Below are 22,033 nucleotides of genomic sequence, written 5' to 3'. Positions count from 1 at the left end.
CTTTACTGTACTAAAGTCCTTGGCCACCCTCATAATTTGTATTAAAGCAATTTATCTGTAAAAATGATGAGGCAATTTGTTAAAGCACTTTATTACATTTGAGTAAACATATAAACATAAAATACTAAGTAGCTTATTTTTTATAGAACCACACACAGTTTATATCTGCAAGTAATCTGGATTGTTTACTGAGAAGCCTACTATTTTAAGTAGTCTATTTTTGTGTCCAAAAAGGACACATACCGAGTTAAAAACTGTGTTATTGAGCCAATAACCACTTCAGATCATAGCCCAGTACAAATAGCACTTGATTTGGGATTGGAGCCGTGTAGGAAGTATTGGAGAATTAATGTTTCATTATTGACAGATGTTAATAAAGAGAATAAATAAGGTCAGCAATAATGGAATATTTTGCTTTGAACGACAATGGAATGGTCTGACCTACTGTTTTATGGGACGCAGGAAAAGCCACAATAAGGGGGAAAATAATATCTATAGGATCAAAGTTAAAGAAAGACAGACTTAAAAAACAAGTAGAATTAGAAACTGAAATCAAGAGATTAGAAAATGAACATAAACGAAGTGGAAAACAAGAAGTATTTAATAAACTTAAAGAAAATATTGAGCCAAGTTAGATGAAACTCTGACCTATAAGGCAGAGGGCGCCCTTAGGTTTATCGATAGAAAATATGAATTGGGAAACAAGGCTAGCAGGTTATTATCATTTCAGCTACAGAAAGCACAAGCTAGTCGAAAAATTCCTAAAATAAACAACCTCTTTCCAACGAGGTTGAAACTTGTCCAAAAGCAGTAGCAAATACATTTGACAAATATTATGAACAATTATATAAGGGTCAACATCTGGAATTGAAAGAAGAAAAAATACATGATTTCTTTAAAAATCTTAAATTAGACAAGCTGACGGCAGATGAAGCCTCGGCGTTAGTAGAGAAAAGAAGGTGAAAGAAACAATTATTAAATAAAAAAATAACAAAACGCCAGGAATAGACGGGTTTGCAGGAGAATATTATAAAGTGTTTGTTGATGACCTCACTATGTGGTATTATGGTATTATGTAAGTTATATAATTATGTGTTAAATTCAGGGAACCCCCCAGAGTCATGGTCTGAGGCTATCATCACAGTCCTGCATAAAGAAGGAAAAGATCCATGGCATTGTTCTAGTTATCGTCCTTTTAACCTCCTGTGTGTGGATTATAAAATATTAACATCTGTTTCAGCAACTAGAGTACAAAAATACATTAGGAAATTAGTAAAACCAGATCAGACGGGGTTCATTTCAGGTCGCCATGGGACAAATAATATAAGGAGAGCATTAAACCTGCAGTCACTGTCAAACATCAATGCTTCTCAGCTTAGATGCTAAGAAAGCATTTGATCGGGTAGATTGGCAATTTTTGGAACAAACATTAACGGAGATGAGCTTCAGTGAAAAATTTCCCTTTTGGTTTCGGCTGTTGCACAAGAATCCCAAATCAAAAATTATAGTTAGCGGACATTGCTCAGACTTTTTTGATATAGAGAGAGGCGTAAGACGGTGATTCTCTCTCACCCATTCTCTTTGCTCTCAGTATCGAGCCTCTAGCGGAGGCAATAAGACAGGATGTCCAGATTGAGGGTTGAGGATGGTGGGGGGAGAGCTCATAAAATTTCCCTTTTCGCTGACGATATCCTGCTCTTTATAAAACATCCCCTTACTTCAATAACTTAATGCAATGCCTAAAAGATTATGGAGACATTTCTGGATACAAAATTAATCCAAATAAATCAGAGGCAATTATGATATCAGGAATATGGCCTAAACAACTAAACGAGATAGTGTCATTTCACTGGTCTAAACAAGGATTTAGGTACTTGGGGATTATTATCACACCTGAAACTACAAGACTTTTTGAGCAAACTATACCAAAATATACTAACTATAATAAGCTGATTAATCAAATAAGGAGTGATCTAGTTTGGTGGGAAGTTCTTCCTTTATCTCTGTTTGGCAGAGTTGAGACCGCAAGGATGAACCTGCTCCCACGTTTCCTATTTTTATTCCAGTTGTTGCCCATAAGAGTTCCAATTTCCACTTTTAATATGTTAAACAAATTAATTTCTCAATTTATATGGCAACACAAAAGACCCAGAATTAAGCTTAAAACACTTAATCTGTCTAAAAATAAAGGAGGTTTGGCTTTGCCAAATATAAAATTGTATTACTGGGCAGCTCAACTAGCAGCAATTGTGACTTGGATCAGCGGAGATGAGGAAGCAAAGTGGACTCAAATAGAGCAAGGGGAAGTTAAGGGTGCACAAGTGTCTGCCCTACCCTTTATGGATCTAAAACATGTCAATAAAATGAAGATTGAAAATGAATGGATAAAACATACAATAAACGTATGGGCAGAAGTAAAGAAAATGCTTAAGGATGTTGGAACAATTTCTCGAGCTATGCCCATAGTGGTTAATGTAGATTTTCCACCTTCAATGTGTGACCATGGTTTTAGGAGATGGGCAGTTAAAGGCCTCTTTATTTTTAATCAGCTCTTTGAAGAAACACACTTAAAGTCTTTTACACAAATTCAGGAACAATTTTATCTTCCCTCAAGGGATTTTTATAGATATTTGCAAATTAGGCATTACATTACAAACCATAAGGAAAAAGAAAGAATTCACAAAATCCCAAATGGCATAGAACAATATTTTATCACAATTTCAGAAAAACGTCCCCCTGTTGGTAAACATGTTTCTCATCTTTATAAAAGATTGTTAACAGACATGGTTGGAAACACTTACAATATTAAGGAAAAGTAGGAAATAGAAGCTAATACAGTAATAGAGGATGAGTTATGGGATAAACTCTGTTATAGGTGCCATAAGGGAATTATTAGTCAACAGTGGAAGGAATTTGACTGGAAAATTAAAATACGTTATTTTCATACTCCTCTGGTTATTACATTTTTTGTAAAAGACCCCTCTGCAGCTTTATGCTGGAGACAATGTGGTAAAACAGGTGACCATACACATATATTTTGGGACTGTCCAGTAATCCTTGCGTATTGGAACAATATTAAAGAAGAGATGGAGAAAATTGTAAAAAGAGAAGTTCCCTCAAATGTACGGTTTTTCTTATTGGGTGTTATATCAGTTGATGTTTTCAATGCTGACCAAAGATATATTTTACGTGTATTACTACTAATTGCCAAAAAAAAAACATTACTGCTAATTGGAAATCTGTGAAATCACCAATTGTAACTGAATGGAAACAGAGACTATAACAGATTTATATGATGGAAAAAATTACTCCATCATTACAATTGAAAATTATCTTTTTAATCAGAGATGGCACATGGTTAAAGAATATTTAAATCTATAAATTAAAGTTAAAAAATTTTTCCATATACATTATTTATTTTATATCGTTATATGGCTGTATATTATTGTATCATGTTTGTTGAGATGTGAACATTTATATTAGGTGAAGTTATTTATTATTATTTTTCTCTGTATTATTCTTGATATTTTATCACTTGTATCAGATAATGTTCCTTTTGTTTTGTAGTACAAATAACAATAAAATATACAAATAACAATAAAAAGTTCTAAAAAACAATACAAAAAAACAACAACAACTAGTTTCAGTGCTAGATCGCCTCTTATTTTACAAACAAACGAAATTAATGCTCTGCTGCTAGTTAAGATGTTTTATTAATTTGTATGATTAGAAACACCCGTGTCGTGAGAAGTGGTGGGGACACATCTAGTGAGAAACATTAGAACTTCCCTGTTATTAACGGAAGATCTCTATTAGATCCAACAGCGCTGACGTGGAAACCAGGAGAAACATTGTGCCATAAATTATCTAGTTAAAGGCTTTAAGTCCACAAATCAGCAACATTCACCATGGATTTAATGTAGTAACACACTAACTGTAACCATGGAAGTTTGGCAGGAAGTACGTCATCTTTTTCCAGCACTTATTGTCATATTTAAATGTTATTTTTATTGTGATGACCAAAACATTATTTGTTCATCCTTCAAAGATTACCTGCATTTATAAAACTAAAAGTTTCAAGATGTAGGAAAACTCACACTTATTAAATATTTTTTTTCTTTTAATAAATAATAATAAAACAATCAAGGACAACATTTCTCTCTTTTTGCTGTAGCCTATCGAAAATGTACCGAACTGTGACACTACTGTGGCGTATTGAACCGAACCATGAATTTTGTGAACCGTTACACCCCCTAGTAAACAGTGATTACTATTCTTAATTAAACATCCAAACGTCCAATTTTCTAACAGAATCTTTTTATTGGTATTTATTCCTAATTATGGGAGTTTTTCCCCCAGTAATTATGAACTGTTTCAGATGTGTCTCCTAATTTTTTTTTTTTTTTTTTTTTAAGTACACAAATAAGAGAGCTACATACAGCAAGAGAGCTGTGAAATTAAAATTTAATTTTGGGAAATTTGGTGGCTAGAGAATTTGTTGAGAAATTTTTTCAATGAATTAATATTGAAATCTCTTATTCGTTATGAGAGTTTGGCATCTTGGAGAAATCTGTGCACAGTTTGACACTTTATCTTTTCTGAAACTCTTCAAGTCTTCAAGAGTCTTTTGTTGTTCTAGTAGTCAATGTTTCATATATCCATCAACAATTGACATGATGCAAGCTTGTATTATCTTTGAAGCCTATGTGAAATGACATTTGAGCACATTTTTAATTTACATTACCATACATCTAATATTAACCTGGAAGAGAGAATGCTGATTTGCTCTACTATGTTTCTCTCTGTCAGTCTGTCATTGAGCACTCAAGGTCAGACGATGCTGTCGGCGCTGCTGTTCAGTACTCTTCTGTGGTTGTCTCTCATTCTGGCTCTGAGGTTCTGCCTGAAGCTTCTCCTGTCGTACCACCGATGGATGTTCGAGCAACATGGATGCATTTCTACCAAGACCAAAGTCTGGGCGGTTAGTGTTTCATTACATTTAGCCTAGCATTGGGGGAAAAAAGCCAGTTTGTTTTTATTTTTTTTATATAATTTCTGCAAAAATATGCTTTTAAAACAATAACAATGAGGATTTGTCATCTGGTCAGTGGTTTTACTTTCCCCGACAACTTTTTCACTTGTCCTGCTACAAGCTGCAAATTAGTTATTTCAGTTACATATTAGTATATTTAGGGTCAATAAGTTTTTTTTTTTCTTCTTTCTTTAAGTAAAGCTACAATATGTAAGAATTTTGTAAAAAAAATATCACAAAAATTACTTTCACAGTGTGATATTTCCTGCAGTGGGGTGATTTGTGCCAGGGGGGAAGTAGATCCATCCCTTGTTTTTGGAAAACCATAGAAGAAATTGATCATGTGACCACATAATTCTGAAAAGCAATCAATTGTACTCATTCTCCAAAGAAGAGATACACATGGCATGAGAGGTAAACACATTTTAGCTCAAAAAACAGTTTTTTCCTTCCATATGTTACATAATTGACAGACAGCGTTCTATGTCAATAGGCATCTATTGCCAAAGCCCTTTTGCCTGAAATGATTCACAAATATCATATATTGTGTTGCTTTGGTGCTCTAAATGGTTGCTAGGGCGTTACAATTATCCTGAGAGACTGATTGGTCATCTGAGTAAAATGAGCCCGCCCTCTTGTCTCTGTGACACTGTGATCCAGAGTTATGTTCAATGCAAAATCCCTATGCAATTTACTATATAGGAAAAACGCATGCTATGGTATTCTAACAGTTTAATAGGGTGACAATATCTAAATAAACCTTAAATGAGTAGTTTTGTATTGAATTTGTCTTGCTTTTAAATAACATTACAGTTCATAACATTAAAATGTTCTTTTTTACTTCAGAAATCACTGGCACAATTTACCCCAACGTATTCCCCCAAAGGCACAACTTACCCCGCACCAGGGGCAAGTTGTGCCACGAGACCACTTTTTTCCCAAAAGCTATATTTCTGAAACAATTTATTTCAGATCCAAAGTTATTGTTCTCAGGAATGCATCACATCCTGAAATATATGTACATCTTTAAGTTGAAGGCATTACTGTCATGGCCTCACTTTAAAGTCACTTTGAGTAAAAACTGGCACAACTCACCCCACTTTCCCCTATCCCAAAAGTTCCCAAAGATTTGTAATTTCAGAGAAATTCCAATTTTAAATAATGGCTCGTCCCTGACTCCCTGTTCACTTGTTGCCTGTCAATGACCTAATATGCGCGTTATCCCTGGTTTCCGCTCGTACTGCCATAGTAACTATGGCGACAGACGTGGACAACTGCGTTACGTCTAGCGGCACGCTCACGCTGTTTTTCCGTTCAAATATGGACCATGGCAAGCAGACTTTGTGACAAAAGGAGAACTAAAACAAGGATCAATACCAGCGTGGCGTTTTCGAGATGCCGAGAGCTCCACGTCCGTGACAAACTTCGACTTGACAGAGACGCCACTCTTGTATGTACTTTATTAGACAGGAGAGCAAATGTACATAAAACATTTGTTGTACATAAAGCAATGTTATATTGTTCAATATGATGAAATGTTAGAATAGGATCAGTATGTTATTCTAATGTTGATCTAGCTAACAGCTAGTCTTATACAGCCAACAAACTAACACATAGAATAACATTATAACTTTCAACACACTCAAATGTTTAGTGTGATAGTGTAGACCAAGTGAAACAGCATTGTGTTTCCTCACAAGTTTAATTCGTCTAATAAACTGACCTCTGTGAGTATTAATTCAGCACTTGCGGGTAGTTCGGTAGAATAAAATGTCCTCATTCCTTTAAATCCGCGGGACTCGCGTGTGGCGCTGATATGTGTCTCTCATTAGCAATCGCGCCCTGCTTTCATACCACAGTAATGTTAAAAACATCAATGTATTCACTCATCCGTAAACATTATTAGATCCTTCGACATGACAACAAGTCCCAAGAAAAAAAATGACATATTGTAGCTTTAATACAGGATGTATTAAATTTATTAATAATGACAGTAAAGAGAGTTACAAAATATTTCTATTTCAAATAAATGCTGTTTTTTGAACTTTCTATTCATCAACGAATCCTGAAACACAGCATATTTAAATGATTAATAAGGATCATGTGAAAACAAATCAGAAAATTCAGATGTACCATCACAGCAATAAATTACATTTTAAAATTCATTTCAAATAAACAACAGTCAATTTAAATTGTAATAATATTTCACAATATTACTGTTTTTACTGTTTTTGATCACATATATGCAGCTTTGGAAATCATAAGAGGATTCTGTATAAAATTAAATATCAAAAATGCTACTTCACAACATTCAATTCAATTCAATTCAAGTTTATTTGTATAGCGCTTTTCACAATACATATTGTTTCAAAGCAGCTTTACAGAAAATGCATTTCAAAAATATACATACAAAAATACAGTTAGTTAATCATAAAATTTAGGGCATAACATATCGCCGACGTTGGGTCGTCTCTTCACAGGCGTCGAGTCGTCTCATCACAGGCGTTGGGGCATCTGAAATCTCCATGAGGGGCTGGATACATAACTGGAGCTGACAAACTCTATTTGAGTTATCTCGGGACAGGCGTCCCGAGATAACAACAAAAAAATGCAGATGGGAAATAATTAGCGTAGCTGCTGTTCATAATATGAATGCATTTGATCTGATTAAACTGTAGTATAAAAGGTATGAGATGCATCATGTGAATGCTTGGCTAAAGAGATGCGTCTTTAATCTAGTTTTAAACATCTCTAAGTTCATAAACACTTTTACTGGAAAATGATGGCACTTAATTTTTTCTCATTATAACATATACAAACTAATGCTCCAAAGACTATCACGAATCATACATGCAATTTCAACTAATGCTCATTTGTATTAGCCTGCTAGATAATAAAACCTGGGTGAAATTGAAATTAAAAAATGGCCTACAGCACTGTTCAGTACATCATAGAAGTCTAAATGTTGGTGGGTTCAAGGCATAAAAACACGCACATGATCACTGGATGTGGAATGTGCTGAAAACACGGCACTGGCCCAATGTGGAAGTGACATTACAGTCAACTGGCCCAAAACTCTCACCCTGGAACAACTCAGGTCATTCTTACTTGTTGAAACCCTTTATATTTTTCTTCTTGACTGTTTCTTTATCTTGTTCTCCCTGTCAGACTCTAGTTAGGTTGCTGTCCGGAAGCAAGCCATTACTGTACAGTTATCAGACGTCTTTACCGCACCTGCCTGTACCTCCCATTAAAGACACTTTGGAAAAAGTGAGTCAATATATTATGTATTAAATTGTTTGCGTGTAATGTGCATAAGTGCTGGTTTGCTGGGAAGTCTCCTCTAGAAATTGTCAGGGGTCATGCAGTTTTAGGCTTTAAAAGATACCACTGAATGCTATCTCAACCATTTTCTCTGTTTTAGTATCTTGAGTCAGTGAAGCCACTGCACGATGCGGCTGGTTTTCAGCGAATGAAGAGACTGGCTGCTGAATTTGAGAAAAGTCTGGGTAACCGCCTACAAAGATATCTCAAACTCAAAGCGCTGTGGGCCGCAAACTATGTACGTGTTGACATATGTACAGTTATTTTCTGGTCAATGTCTCAACTATCATTAGTCTTATCATGAGCATGTAGTTGCATTACTATAGTTCATACAGTACTACAGCTGTTCAAAATCATTAATCATTAATACAAATATATTGGTATTGAATGTTAGAAGCATTTTTTTTCAAGCAACATTCTTAAACTCTCATATGACCATGTAACTGGTGTATGTTAGTGTCAGATCAACACCGCAATATCATAATGTATTTAGAGCCTTTGGAGAACTATAATTAATATAGTTATTTTATTTATAGACATTTGATTGGGATAATTTAGGATGTCATATTTAGAGTTTCTTTGTTTCTTCCAGGTTAGTGACTGGTGGGAAGAGTATGTTTACCTGCGGAGCCGGAGTCCTATCATGGTCAACAGTAACTATTATGGCATGGTAAATGAGTTTACAGCATTACTCATTGTCACTTATCACCCCTATTTTCATTAAACATTTAAGCGCATTATGCTTATTAAGAGCTTATTATGCATTATGCTTATTATGCTTATGCTTTATACCATTGCTGTTTAGGACAACTTGTCAACCTCGGTTTTAGCGTTTACGTTTAACGGTGTTGAAGAAAACGTGAACTTAAGAATATAGAAACGTAGTCTCAGATATCAAGCGTAGTGTTAGTTCTGGCAGGTCACGTTAGTCAAGCTTGCATCAGCTGATCCACATCTACCTATAGGAATACGATGCCTATCACTGTATACATATAAGCTCCTTCAGTATTATCAGCAGCTATCGCGTTTCTCAGGAGCGAATTACCCTCCTCCATCCCCAGCTCATTCTCTCGTCATTTGGCATTCTGATTCTCCTTGAATCAGAATAAATTCTCGAGTTTTGTTGTACTTTAAAATCTTGACTTAAATATATTTGCATGTGTTAGTTCTGTTCTGTTTACCCCAAGGGGGGTTATTGCTGCTCTCCCTGCTCTTATCCATTGTCAATCATATTTGACGATAGTGGTCCTGACAGAAATGTTTGTGCACACTGATGTTTATTAGGAAGTTTTTGGACACTAAACAAAGCATGCTTAATGAAAATGTAAATGTCTCATATATATGTGTGTGTGTATATATGTCATGTGAAAAAGAAAGTACACTCTTTAGAATTTTATGGTTTACGTATCAGATCATAATAAAAATCATCTGGTCATTTTTCTGGTCTTAAAATTAGATAAATACAACCTCAGATGAACAACAAATGACAGCGGGGCACAACCTAATGTGTTTTGACTTTCTCAGTTTGTGTAAACCTACTTTACACAAAGTAGTATTTAATAATAGTATTTATTATTAAAAATAGTATATATTTCCCCCGCATTAATTTTACACATGTCTAGTACAATTGCGTGGTGTTGTTCCATTAATACAGTGTATACTTTTTTCTTGATTTACCCCAAAAGAATGGAAGTGAAATGTGACATGCCCAGGGCACATTGTAACATGGCCTTAGGACAGATTAAAATGTTATCTGATGTAATCAAAAAATATACAAGACCAACTGTGATGATGAACCAGGTCAAGGACATCATCACTAGTGTGTCAGCCTAGTGTTATTTAGAATTTATGTGGTGTGTTGATTGCAGGAATAGTTTGTGTATTGTACGTTAACAATGTATATGTGAATGGACATTATACCAACATCAAGTGTTCAATGTGTTAATGTTTTGACGGATAATAGAGAGTCATTGTTTGTTTTAAATTGTTTCTTTATTGTGTAGGTTTACATTTTATAGCACATGTTAGATCTTGCCTGTCTGAGCCAGGGTTTGGAGGTGGGTTCTGGTAGTGCGCATATCCAGAACGTACCATTTTACCAAATGGAGGTAGACATGAGTGGTATGGGGTGTTAATGTTTGAATGTTTGGTTGTATGTTATGCATGTTTGTATTATGATTATTGCATGTCAGAAATGAGTTCTTGAACGGTAGTTAGATTTATATTATTTATGTACTAATGTTTTGCTGTGGAAGTCAGTGATGAGTGTTACGGGGAAACGTTCCACACTGTGATAATGGTTCGTCCGACTAGAGTTTGGCGGGAAACTTGTATATTTAAACCATTGTCTGAGCATGTTTGGGAGGGATGTTGCATCCAGTGTATACTGTGCAAATGCTTGAACAGGTCTGAGGTGAGACCTGCTGATGTTTTTGTGGATGTGCCACTAGGCATTGTTTAGTGACAGTTTTGCTGCTCACAGCCTTTTTCTTTTGTTTTAGCACTAGTATCTGTTGCATTAAGTGGTTTTTTTATTTATTTTTTTGTTTTTTTTGTGGTCTGCACCTGGCAAAATGCATCTTCTAAAATAAACCACAACTGGCATTTTGAAAACTACTCCCTGTTACTGAGCGTTCCTAACTTCTCCCAGGCCTCTCGACAATTCTCTACTACATGACACCAACTAAATTATTTTCTCAATAAAATACAATTATTAACTTTTTCATATAAAAGAATCTAAAAAACAAGGATCTCCCGCACACTATAAATACTTGCAAATGTGTATAAAAATGTTATTAGCAACGTGTCGGTTTCACGACCTTCATCAGGCATATCGTACAACATATGCCTGATTACGGTCGTGAGACCGAAACGTTGCTAATAAAAATTTTATTCTCATTTGCAAGTATTGATTGTGTGTGGGAGTTCCTTAATGTTTATTATTTTTGACCTACCCTATTGGTCTTTTTTCCCACGCACCTATCACCTGCAGGTGTGCGATTGTGATTTGCCAATTCATATAAAATAATGAAATTTTTAAAAAATAAAACAAATTTTTTGAGTTTGACAACGAACACACTGGAAAACACATCTATACAACATAGTTTAAAACATAATAATAATGAATAATTTTTGAACATTGAACTTTGCAAACCTAAGCTGTGCTGCCATGTTCTTTTTAGAGAGAAGATGCGTTCTCCTGGCAACCCTTCCAACATACCATACTTGTGACTGTAGAGTCTGAGGTGTAGTTCCTGTGGTTTTGTTTGATTTCTCTGAGCGATTGCACGGTCTGACCTTTGCTGGGACGTCCACTCCAGGGAAGATCTGTCTTGAATATTTTCCACTTGTGAATAATCTTAAAATTGTTTGGAAATGGCCTTGTTACCCCTCCCAGATTGATGGGCAGCAACGATTGGTTCTCTTGCTTTTCCACTACACAGTACCAGCTTGCCTCGACTCGACTCGCCTTTTGTTTGGTTGTCCACTGTGTAAAAGTTGTACCTGTACCTGCTTCCAGATACTTTTTTTCATATCACCTCCGGCGAGGTTCTGAGCGAGCTGAGGCGATACTAAAATAGGCTTGTTTGAGATGAGCAAAATCTGCGCAGAACCGATCACTGGTGATCAGTGCGAGATGCATGCCGGTTAGAAATGTGTCAGAGTGCGGTCCGCCTTGCTCTGATGTCATGCTGACGTATGTAAAAAAACTCTCGCGAGCACAAGCCGCATGTGTCGGATTCTGCAGTCGAGCCGACTGCTCTGATCAAAAGCATGATGGGAAACGACTTACTGATGACATAGCTTAATGCTCATTGGTTTAAACAACCGTGATGTATTGTTCTCTTTTAAAATGTTTGAATTTAAAACTATGATTTCGTGTCTGTGTATAAATTATGTTTGAGTATTCCCAAACTCTCTGACAATGTGATCTCTATATGGGTTATTTGATTGTTGTCATATTTATAAAACATATGTAATTAAAGTAAACCTTATTGATAAACACGTCTTTGGTATGAAATTAAATAACAAGAACTTTGAGTGCCTTGTTCATTATATTTATTTTCTTATAAAAGCAACAGAACTTAAATTACATCCACTTTATTAGCAACACCGTGCGTGAATCCCGCGATATCCGCCTTTGATCTCGTTGGTGTCTGATCCACTACGAGAAGAGAGATCTGTCCGGCTTGCCTGCACTTTTTTCACTCCTCCCCTCTGCAGCCGCCTACTCTCGCATACATTTCAGGCGATGCAAGGCGCATCTCAAACAAGCCTAATGTGACGTGAAAACGCGGCAGACTGCTGATTGGTCAGAGAATCGTCACTATTCACTGCGTCATCATTGCACGCGCCAGACGGAGTATCCTGAATAACCCCGCCATATTTAAATAGTTTGGCCAGAGATTGCGTGGTATACCCATTACTAATATTATGTAAAACAGCATACACTCGATTTCCTCCATTGTCCTGTGTGTGTGGGTAGCGGGTGTATGTCGCGTAGAAGATTACGTCACGGCAGTTTCCTGCGGCGTCACTATGACGACCAGGTACTATTGTGGAGGTACTATCTGCAATGGAAAACGGAGCGAAAAGCGTGCCGAGACGAGGCGAGTTGAGCTGGTACAGGTAATGGAAAAGCGCCATAAGATCATTGCTGATGTTTTTCCTCCTCGGCATTGTGTTAACACACACCTGAATGCTCCGGAGCAGCAAACTCTTTTATAGAGGTGATCACACTTGCTGATGATCAGTTAATCAGACATTTGATTACCAGCGCCTGACTCCTACTCACCCTCTTCATTCCTATGGAAGAAGTAAGGGTGTACTTAGTTTTTCACCCAAGGCTTCTCCATTTTGGCCTAGTTTTTGTTAAATAAATAATGACACAGTGTAATATGTCATCTGTTGTTGTTCATCTGAGGTTGTATTTACCTAATTTTAAGACCTGCCATGGACCAGAAACCATAAAACCACAGAATTCAATAGGGTGTCCTTTCTTTTCCACATGACTGTTTGTCTTCATTTTGAACAGTGTTGTTTTAATATTTCAAACCTAAAATGATCATGTAAATGTCATCTAAACGGTTTGCTTAAAAATATGGTATCTCTTGTGCTTAAAATGTGTTATATCTCTTATATTGTATCTAATGAAATGACATTCAGGCATTCATGTTTGCAAAGGAAAAAAATCTATTGTCTAGAATTAATTGTAACGATAGATGCCTTGACACAAGATGTTTCCTTGGATATCAGCAGTGTTTCTGTGATCTTATCCTATAAAAAAAGAAAGGAAAACTTCAGATTTTGTGTGGAAGCTTCTCTTTTCTAACTGTCTGTATAATTCATGCACAGGATTTCCTGTTTGTGACTCCAACTGACAGTCAGGCAGCTCGAGCTGGCAATACCATCACTGCGCTGTTCCTTTATCGCCGCAAGGTCAACCGAGAGGAGCTCAATCCTGTATGTTACACACCTCAAAGTTCTCAGCAGAATTTGAACCAAACCCCACCCAACACCACTCTCACTTTCTGAACGAGAAACTGCTTTAGTAATCATGTCTCTACCTGTTAATAACTCACTTAGTTATTTCCCTGGATTTCCTTTATTCCTTTTGAAATCGACACTGGCCAGGCGTACAAGAACAATGAAGACTAGATTTTGCTTTATATATGCATATATGCTGGTAAATTCTTTTTCAAGGTGTTGTGCTAAACTTAAAACATTTTAAACATAATTTCTCAATTAAAAAACAAAACAAGATTACAATACATACAGTCAGGTTTTTATAACCTAGTATTAAATGATAGACTACCCTGAATATCTGCATTGCTGGCACAAATATAAAAAGATTTGTCACCAGACCATTTGAAACCAACTAGTAACAATAAGTTGATTAAAAGTGATGAAAAAATAATAAACTTTGTACATTGAGTGGAGTTACATTGATATACATTTGAATATAAAAAAAAATTTGAATGGCCTTTTTTGTCAGGATTTTATGGAAAAATGTTCTTGTATGTGACACCTATAGCCAATCAGACACTTACGGCATGCATCTACGACCCATATGTATATAAAATAGGAATTATAAATTAGTTAAATTAAAACACCAGCACTGTCATGCTCCTGTATTGTTCAATTCAGAATATAGAGACATTTTTGACAGTTTTGCAGTATGTCATTGAAATCATTTGTTCTGGTTTATCTAGAGTCGTATTCCTGGTACGGTCATACCACTGTGTGCAGCTCAGTGTGAACGTATGTTCAACACCACACGCACACCTGGAGAGGAGACAGGTACACAAACACACACACACCACACACACAAATACACACGAAGAAAGTGATCTTGTGTCCTTGACAGTTTCTTGGTCTCTCAGATGTGCTGCAGCACTGGCAGGACAGCGAGTTTGTCGCTGTGTACCACAGGGGCCGCTTCTTCAGGTTATGGGTCTATCGAGCAGGACGCCTGCTGTCACCCAGAGAGATCCAGTATCAGATTCAAAGGATCTTGGATGACCCTTCACTTCCTTCTCCAGGAGAGGAAAAACTAGGAGCACTGACTGCAGGAAACAGGTCAGTTATTTAGAAAGTCAGTGTCTGTGTTTGCTGTCCAGCAGGGTGCGTTATAGGGTTTTATGTCAAGCACCGCTTCCTACAGAATTGATTTACTATATCACATCCATTTATTCCATATTGTCTTCTAGACATTAAAACTGAGAGAGTTTGTGGACCTCTGTGGATCTTTAAAGGGCACCTATTATGACATTTAAAATGTTCCTAATGTTGTTTTGGGAGTCCCCAACAACAGTTTTACATGCATGCAATGACAAAAAACACTTTTGTTTTCGTATAATATGCATTTATTTTTACCTGATTTGCTCACCGACTCCCAAATGATTCGTTCAACGACTCGTTTTCCCAAACCCCTCCTCTGCGCGACGCTAATCTGCGATTGGTCAGATGACCCAGCAGTGTTTACAGAGATAATACTTATTTTTAACACGGAGTACAATGATGCTTTTATCAATTAAATTGTGTTATAATAATGATTATAGTCCACTGCTTTATAGTTTGTAGTAAAAAACGGAAAATAAGATAAATAATTTAATGTTATGTTAGCGAGCATAGCCCAGAGTTCATATTGTAAAAGCACAATCAGTCTTTGTTTGCATTAGCCCGATGCATAAACATAACGTTTTTACAAAAAAAAAAATGCAGTTACGTTACTAGGTATTACTCTATTCTTTAGACAACTCCGAAAACAACGACAAACACTTCACATATCTCAATACAATTGCCATTGAAGACCTAGAAGCTAAACGGTGCTTACACAACAAACAAAATAATTATTAAGCATGCTACATAAAATATAAAAGCAAAAATTATTAATAACACTTACAGGTTGTGATACGGAGGAGGAAGCTGATGCAAATACACTTGGAACTGAACCTTCCTTCAATATCAGCCGGCTCGCGAATCCAAGTTTGATTGCATTTAAGTTGGTAAAGCAATCGTCTTCAAAATGGCGCGAACAAAGCACAAGGCTCGGACTATACTTCTGTGGTATAGTGAATTGTAGCCACTTAGTCTTCAAATGCTCCTCCTTGGGCAGATGAAAAAAGTTGGCTTTTGAGTCGCACTTCAGAACACAGCGTCTCGTCGCCCTGATGTTTCCCTGGCCTTGGAGCGCAATAAGTGGGCGTATCGTATTCAAATAACTTGACAAGTTGACGTCATCTAGTCAGAGAAAAAGCTTCGGTCTTCTAACGATTCATAAAAATGACTCCGAGTCGACTCTTACTTTTGAAAGACAATAACTTTATATACGGTGCACTTTCATATTTCAAACTTTGCAGGATGTTTTTGTTCACTTAGATCTATGTTACACACTACATGAAAGGTAAATTTCAAAATTCCATAATAGGTGCCCTTTAACACATGGTTTATATGATGTAACGTGATATTATATTTACATATGTTCATGTTGGTATCAACTGTAACTTCCTAAGACACAAAATGTGCATACTGTTTTCACATTTTTGCATGGATTGTGGCAGGATGTTTAATAATTAACAGAGTAATAATAGCAGGGTAAAATGAGTCAAGCTTCATGGTGAGTATTACATTATATTGACATTCTGAGGATGTTTGAGCTGAAGACTCCCTAAAGAACAATAAATGAGGAATGCTACAAACAAAAGTGATGCATCCCCTGGAGACAGTAACGTTAGAAGAGTATTTTCCAAAGTAATGATTAAAGAGTAATGTAAAGGTTTTTATATAATATACTATAAATATGTTTTATTATTTATTTGTTTATATAGGGGTTTCTAATAAAATTAAACATCCAAGCAAGGAACCTGTACAGACTCTTAATGGAACTGCATAAGTAATCTGTGCAGGCTGAACAAATATAAATTGTGACTATATATATATTTTTTAACAAAATACAAATTATTATTTTATAGGGCAAACAGTGAATAAAAAGCATAATCAAGCATTCAATATACATGGGAACTCCATCATCAAAAAGCTGATTTAAAAAAGCTCTAATAATTTTAACATTTTTGCCCATTGCATAATTACAATACTTCAGTTTATGTTTTTTCACAAAGATTTTTACTTTTATTCTGTGGAAATGAGTCATAATAACTAATCAATAATGCAAAGCATTCAGTCATCCGGAATATTGCACTTACAGTGCCCTCCACTAATATTGGCACTCTTGGTAAATATGATCAAAGATGTATTTTTCCCACAAAGGGAGTATTCACACAGTGTTGAGTGTGCGGGCAGTATTGTGGGACTGGTAACCTGTGCGAAGAGTATAAATGCATTTTGAAAGAATGTCTAGCGTTATGGGTTGTCTGGTGTCATGCATTAAATTACCATGATACAACCCTGGACTCTGTCTATAAACAATAGATAATTTCAGGCTGAATGTTTTCCTAGAGAAATACTGTAATTTTTTGGACACCAATTTATTCCAAAGAAAGTTGCAATGCTGCAATTACATCATGTACCCCTGAGACATAATTGCCATCTCTTTACGGAGCTTTGTAATCCTTCCTCTTCCACTTCAGAAAGTATTTTTTATTTTCTGCTGACATCACAGATGCTGCATAGGCTTCTGCTTAATCGAACCAACAGCTAAATAGGCATCGCAAAGCAAACTTGTATTTGGGTCTGTCTCCATTCTCATATGGCACATCCACTTTTGATCATCAGATGAAGTGGGTAAAAGTCATGTCCTATTTTTTTTTATCGTTGAATATTATTGTAAGTAAAGTGGGTTGCAAGTGCCATTTCATTTTGACTTTAAAGGTTGGGTATCAAATGCTTGCAGAAGAATTGTATGGAATTCATCTGGTCTCTGGTAAAGATCAGTTCAAAAAGTGATTTTGAATTGGCTAACCTCATTGTGATGGTGACACAAAGCACTGCCTCATAGACCCCTGAGGTTTGCCATATGGATAAGCATCAAAGAAAAATGGTAAATGGTAAATGGACTGCATTTATATAGCGCTTTCATAGACCCATGGCCACCAAAGCGCTTTACAATTTGCCTCTCATTCACCCAGTCACTCATACATTCATACACCGACGGCGTATGAAAGAAAGAGTATATGAAGGAATACCAAGCCATTTGGAACATCAATGCCTCGAACCTGTTGAAGCTGCATTTGGCAGTGTGACAAAAATTATAAGATAAGCACCCACTTATGTCCATTTGATGCTACTACTTTTTATGTAATATTTAAAGGACTGTGCATGTTGGAATTTTTTAGATGATAAAAGCCTGAGCATGCAACTGTGCATTATCCTCAGACAGGAAATGAGGATGTTGTGCACTACATTATAAATGACCTAAAATGACCTTTACTAGAATGCAAAAATCTATCCTATCCTATTCATACCCTTACGATCCTATTCTTAGATCGCAACAAAGTAAGGGAGACGCCACACAACCGCTGCATAAACAATAGGATTTATTTAATTAAAGTAAGAAACATGAAATGTCAAGTGATCAGTGTAAGTGTTAGTCAGCGTGTCAGCATGTAAGTGTATGTAGCAAGTTCGAGTGACATCAGTTCAACCAAATATAAACAACAAAAAGTCCAAATCAAAACGTCATAGGGGACACTGGATCACATCAGAGCTCCGATGCGGCTGTGGTCTCCCGTAACGAACACATCCCGTCAGCTCTCCGGAAACCTCCAGAGCAGCAACAACACCAGCGAGCAAACGTCTCTCTTCTCTGTTTGACCCAGTCTCTTTTAAAGTACCATGATCTCGTTCAGGTGTAAAGCCACGCCCTCCAGCAATCAGCCTGTAACTCGGGGACAAACACACAACCACTCACTGAGCCGTCACAATGCAATAAAAGTCATTTTATACTATCCCCCCTCATTTTATACTATCCCCCCTCATGCTCTGATGCCGAGTCAGTCTGCTATACTTAATATACTGGGAGGGTTTAATAGACAGCATATCACATCTATAGGCTGAATGTCAGCCTAGATAAATTAAGCCGTGTGTTAACTGTTAGTATGTATCCCTTACATCTTTCATTATTTATTTGAAAAGACACGATCTGTTGTTCAAGAGCAAGCTGGGAACTGTTTAAACTTGTAATGATTCATGTAATACATTACTAATTCCTTGTTGAATTCTGACCTAGAAAAAAACATGAGTCAATTGTGGTGGCATTCATGTTGCCATGAAAATACAGATAAAATATCTATTTTAAAAATGACAATCACCAAATATTGAATTAACAGACAGACTGACAAACAAACAAACAAATAAATAAGAATGTGTGCACTATTTATGTCAAATTGTTTTATTTTATTTTTATGTTCCTGGACCTCAACTGGCACTAGCTAACAGTGCACTAGCAATGCCAAGGCTTTAAACTTTTTTTTTACTCTAGTCCTTTTTTTTGAGGAGTGACATGCATATTTTCTGCTCTAAAATATTAAATCAAAATATTGATAATGTGATGGTATATTCCAAGTTTACTTAAGAACAATATACAGCAGATGTTTTCCAAATGATCAGAGAGTCAGCAAAATGGCTGTTTGTCAAAGTTTTTGTTTTTTTCATTCATATGTTGGGGCCTTTACACTATATAAAAATAGAAGACAAGAATGATAAAATAAATGTTCTTCCTGCTTTAAAGCCAGATATGAGCTAACCAACATTCTTAAGATGTTCCCTCTTATTAAAACAAGGAAGTGTGTGCCTTATCAGTTGTCAGAAGTTACTATTTTATCCCAGATGACTCGATAATATTGCTTTAATGAGACCAGGAAGTTGTTTTGTGTCTTGAACTATCTGTTCTGTCAGAACGCCCTGGGCTCAGGTGAGGAAGCAGTTCTTCAGCTCTGGAGTTAACAAGCGATCATTGGACTGCATTGAGAAAGCAGCATTCTTTGTCACACTAGATGATCAGGAAGAAGGCATGATGGGGGAAGACCCCTCTGTGAACTTGGACCGCTATGCCAAATCCCTCCTTCACGGAAAGTGCTACGACAGGTGGAGAGCAGCATAACTAGTTTTTATTGAGAAACTTAGCATGTCAAGGAGGAGATAGTTTCATCTCTGTCCTCTTTCTTTCAGGTGGTTTGACAAGTCATTTTCTGTTGTGGTGTACAAGAACGGAAAGAATGGGCTGAACGCAGAACATTCATGGGCAGATGCCCCTATAGTGTCCCATCTGTGGGAGGTGAGTGTGGGAGTCTTACATGCAGCAGTAAAAAATTTGGCGGTCATCAAAGATCAAATGTCATGGTTCAAGTTTCTGTATTAGTCATCAACCCACTGCCATGTCCTTTAAAACATTTGAATACGCTATAAAAGTGTCTGTGGGTGTTTTGTATGGACAAAGACCACTTTTTATCTCCCCCACAGCAGCTTTCGGCAGAAGACATGTGTCTTCCATGCACGCCTCCACACATACTAAACATTTACATCGAAACATTTTGTGTTCGATAATGAACGTTTTGTTACTTAAAAGGGTAAGCATCATTGTTTGGGAGAAATGTTTTTCAGATCTGTCACTCTTTCACTCTCGTAGTTCACTCTGGCAACAGACGCATTTCACTTGGGTTACACACCAGATGGGAATTGCAAGGGAGAGATTGAGCGCTCCATACTGCCTCCTCAACGTTTGAGCTGGGACATACCATTGGAGGCAAGATAAAAAGTTTCTCTTTTCTACAGTTATACTTTCCGTGTTCCTATCGTATCTTGGTATGCCATGGATGCCACACAGCAGGTTCTTCATGGAATCTGTAAACAAATATGAGGATGCTCACAAAACACAAGACACACACACACACACACACACACACAAAACTAATGCCTTCCTTCTTCCTCCATGATGTTTTAAAGAGATTCACTTACAGATTCTGTTTATCCACAGTAATGTGTACACAGTAGTGGCCAAAAGTCTGGAGGGGATATTTGGTTTTAATAACCCTACAAATTTAACTAAACCATCAAAATATGAGAAAAATAGTATAGGTTTCAAATATTTTTATGATTTTTATGAAGGAAGGCAAAATCACCAAACTTGGTTCAGGTATTATCTGACAATATTTTGGGCAAAAAACAAACTACAGCTACAGGTTTTGTGGAGAAATATGCGGAATATGAATATGTATACAATATGCGGAAAAAGTATACATTGACTACAACACAATCAGTCATAAATATTTTGTTGGTTTTCGTTTTTGCTTTTGCTCATAATTTCTTTGTATGTCATCCTGGTCCAAAATCATGTCCACACAATTTAGCATGATTCATTTGATCATTAATAAAACAATGCAATATGCTACATTTAAAACAATACAAACAACAATGCTAACAAAATTCTGATTATGTTACATTCCAGCTCAATGAAGCAACAAAAGAAAGGGATCATGGCCCAAAAATATCATATTAAACAAAACTTTTATTTATTCAGACTTATCAAAGTGTAATCTGAAAATCATGTATTGATGGGAAACCTTTATTCATGTTTCATATCTCTAAGGTTCACTGTTGTTGTACTGGCTCATACTAATATTTGTATGCAGGCCATTTGCCTTATTTTAAGGAATTTAAATATGTTATATTTATACAGTAATTATAATTACTATAATCTTTAGTCAATACTATACTATAATCATAATTATGTTTGCTGTAGCACTGTTCAGCCAAACTCAGGACATGACTTTCTGTATACTGTGGCACTGGGCAGCTCTGAAAGCGTGTTTGTTTGATCAGGGATTTCCCCTCAGCTTCTTCTCAGTATCAGTAGTTCACTTTCAAATTAGCAGTGGGGATTTTTTTTAGAACCATTGCGTACATCTACGACAGTGGAATGAATAATTGTATATGTTATAATGGCCAGCACGGTTTTGCTACACAGTGAGAAATATCAGTAACAATTAGCTTGAAGTCTGTTATTATAAAAGTATTCTTAAAGGGATACTGCACCCAAAAATGAAAAACTGTCATCATTTACTCGTGGTTCCAAAAAGAGTCATTCTGAAGAACGTGGGGAACAAAATAACTAATGTACAATATTATTACCTGTAATAAAATCTGCAAAATAAAGTCTTCTGCAATCATACAAGTGCTGAGATTCCAAGTTGGCCTTACAACATCATGTTCCTGAATCTT

At 36.3% G+C, this 22,033-nt stretch overlaps 1 protein-coding gene across 1 annotated transcript in view; it reads left to right on the top strand.

Moving 5' to 3' along the window:
- The window catches only part of cpt1a2b (carnitine palmitoyltransferase 1A2b), a 37,737-nt gene that overhangs the window by 9,660 nt on the left and 6,044 nt on the right, over nt 1–22,033 (top strand). Inside the window, exons 5-14 of the mRNA XM_079630674.1 lie at nt 4,810–4,981; nt 8,201–8,302; nt 8,457–8,594; nt 8,949–9,026; nt 13,712–13,819; nt 14,569–14,656; nt 14,740–14,935; nt 19,712–19,900; nt 19,985–20,090; nt 20,442–20,558. Coding sequence (XP_079486800.1) covers nt 4,810–4,981; nt 8,201–8,302; nt 8,457–8,594; nt 8,949–9,026; nt 13,712–13,819; nt 14,569–14,656; nt 14,740–14,935; nt 19,712–19,900; nt 19,985–20,090; nt 20,442–20,558 — 1,294 coding nt within the window. The remainder of the gene's footprint in view (nt 1–4,809; nt 4,982–8,200; nt 8,303–8,456; nt 8,595–8,948; nt 9,027–13,711; nt 13,820–14,568; nt 14,657–14,739; nt 14,936–19,711; nt 19,901–19,984; nt 20,091–20,441; nt 20,559–22,033) is intronic.

The sequence above is a fragment of the Phoxinus phoxinus genome, assembly GCF_949152265.1.
Source record: "Phoxinus phoxinus genome assembly, chromosome: 1".
Taxonomy (NCBI): domain Eukaryota; kingdom Metazoa; phylum Chordata; class Actinopteri; order Cypriniformes; family Leuciscidae; genus Phoxinus; species Phoxinus phoxinus.
The sequence above is the reverse complement of the archived record's forward strand: the minus strand, read 5'-3'. Positions and strand labels throughout refer to the sequence as shown.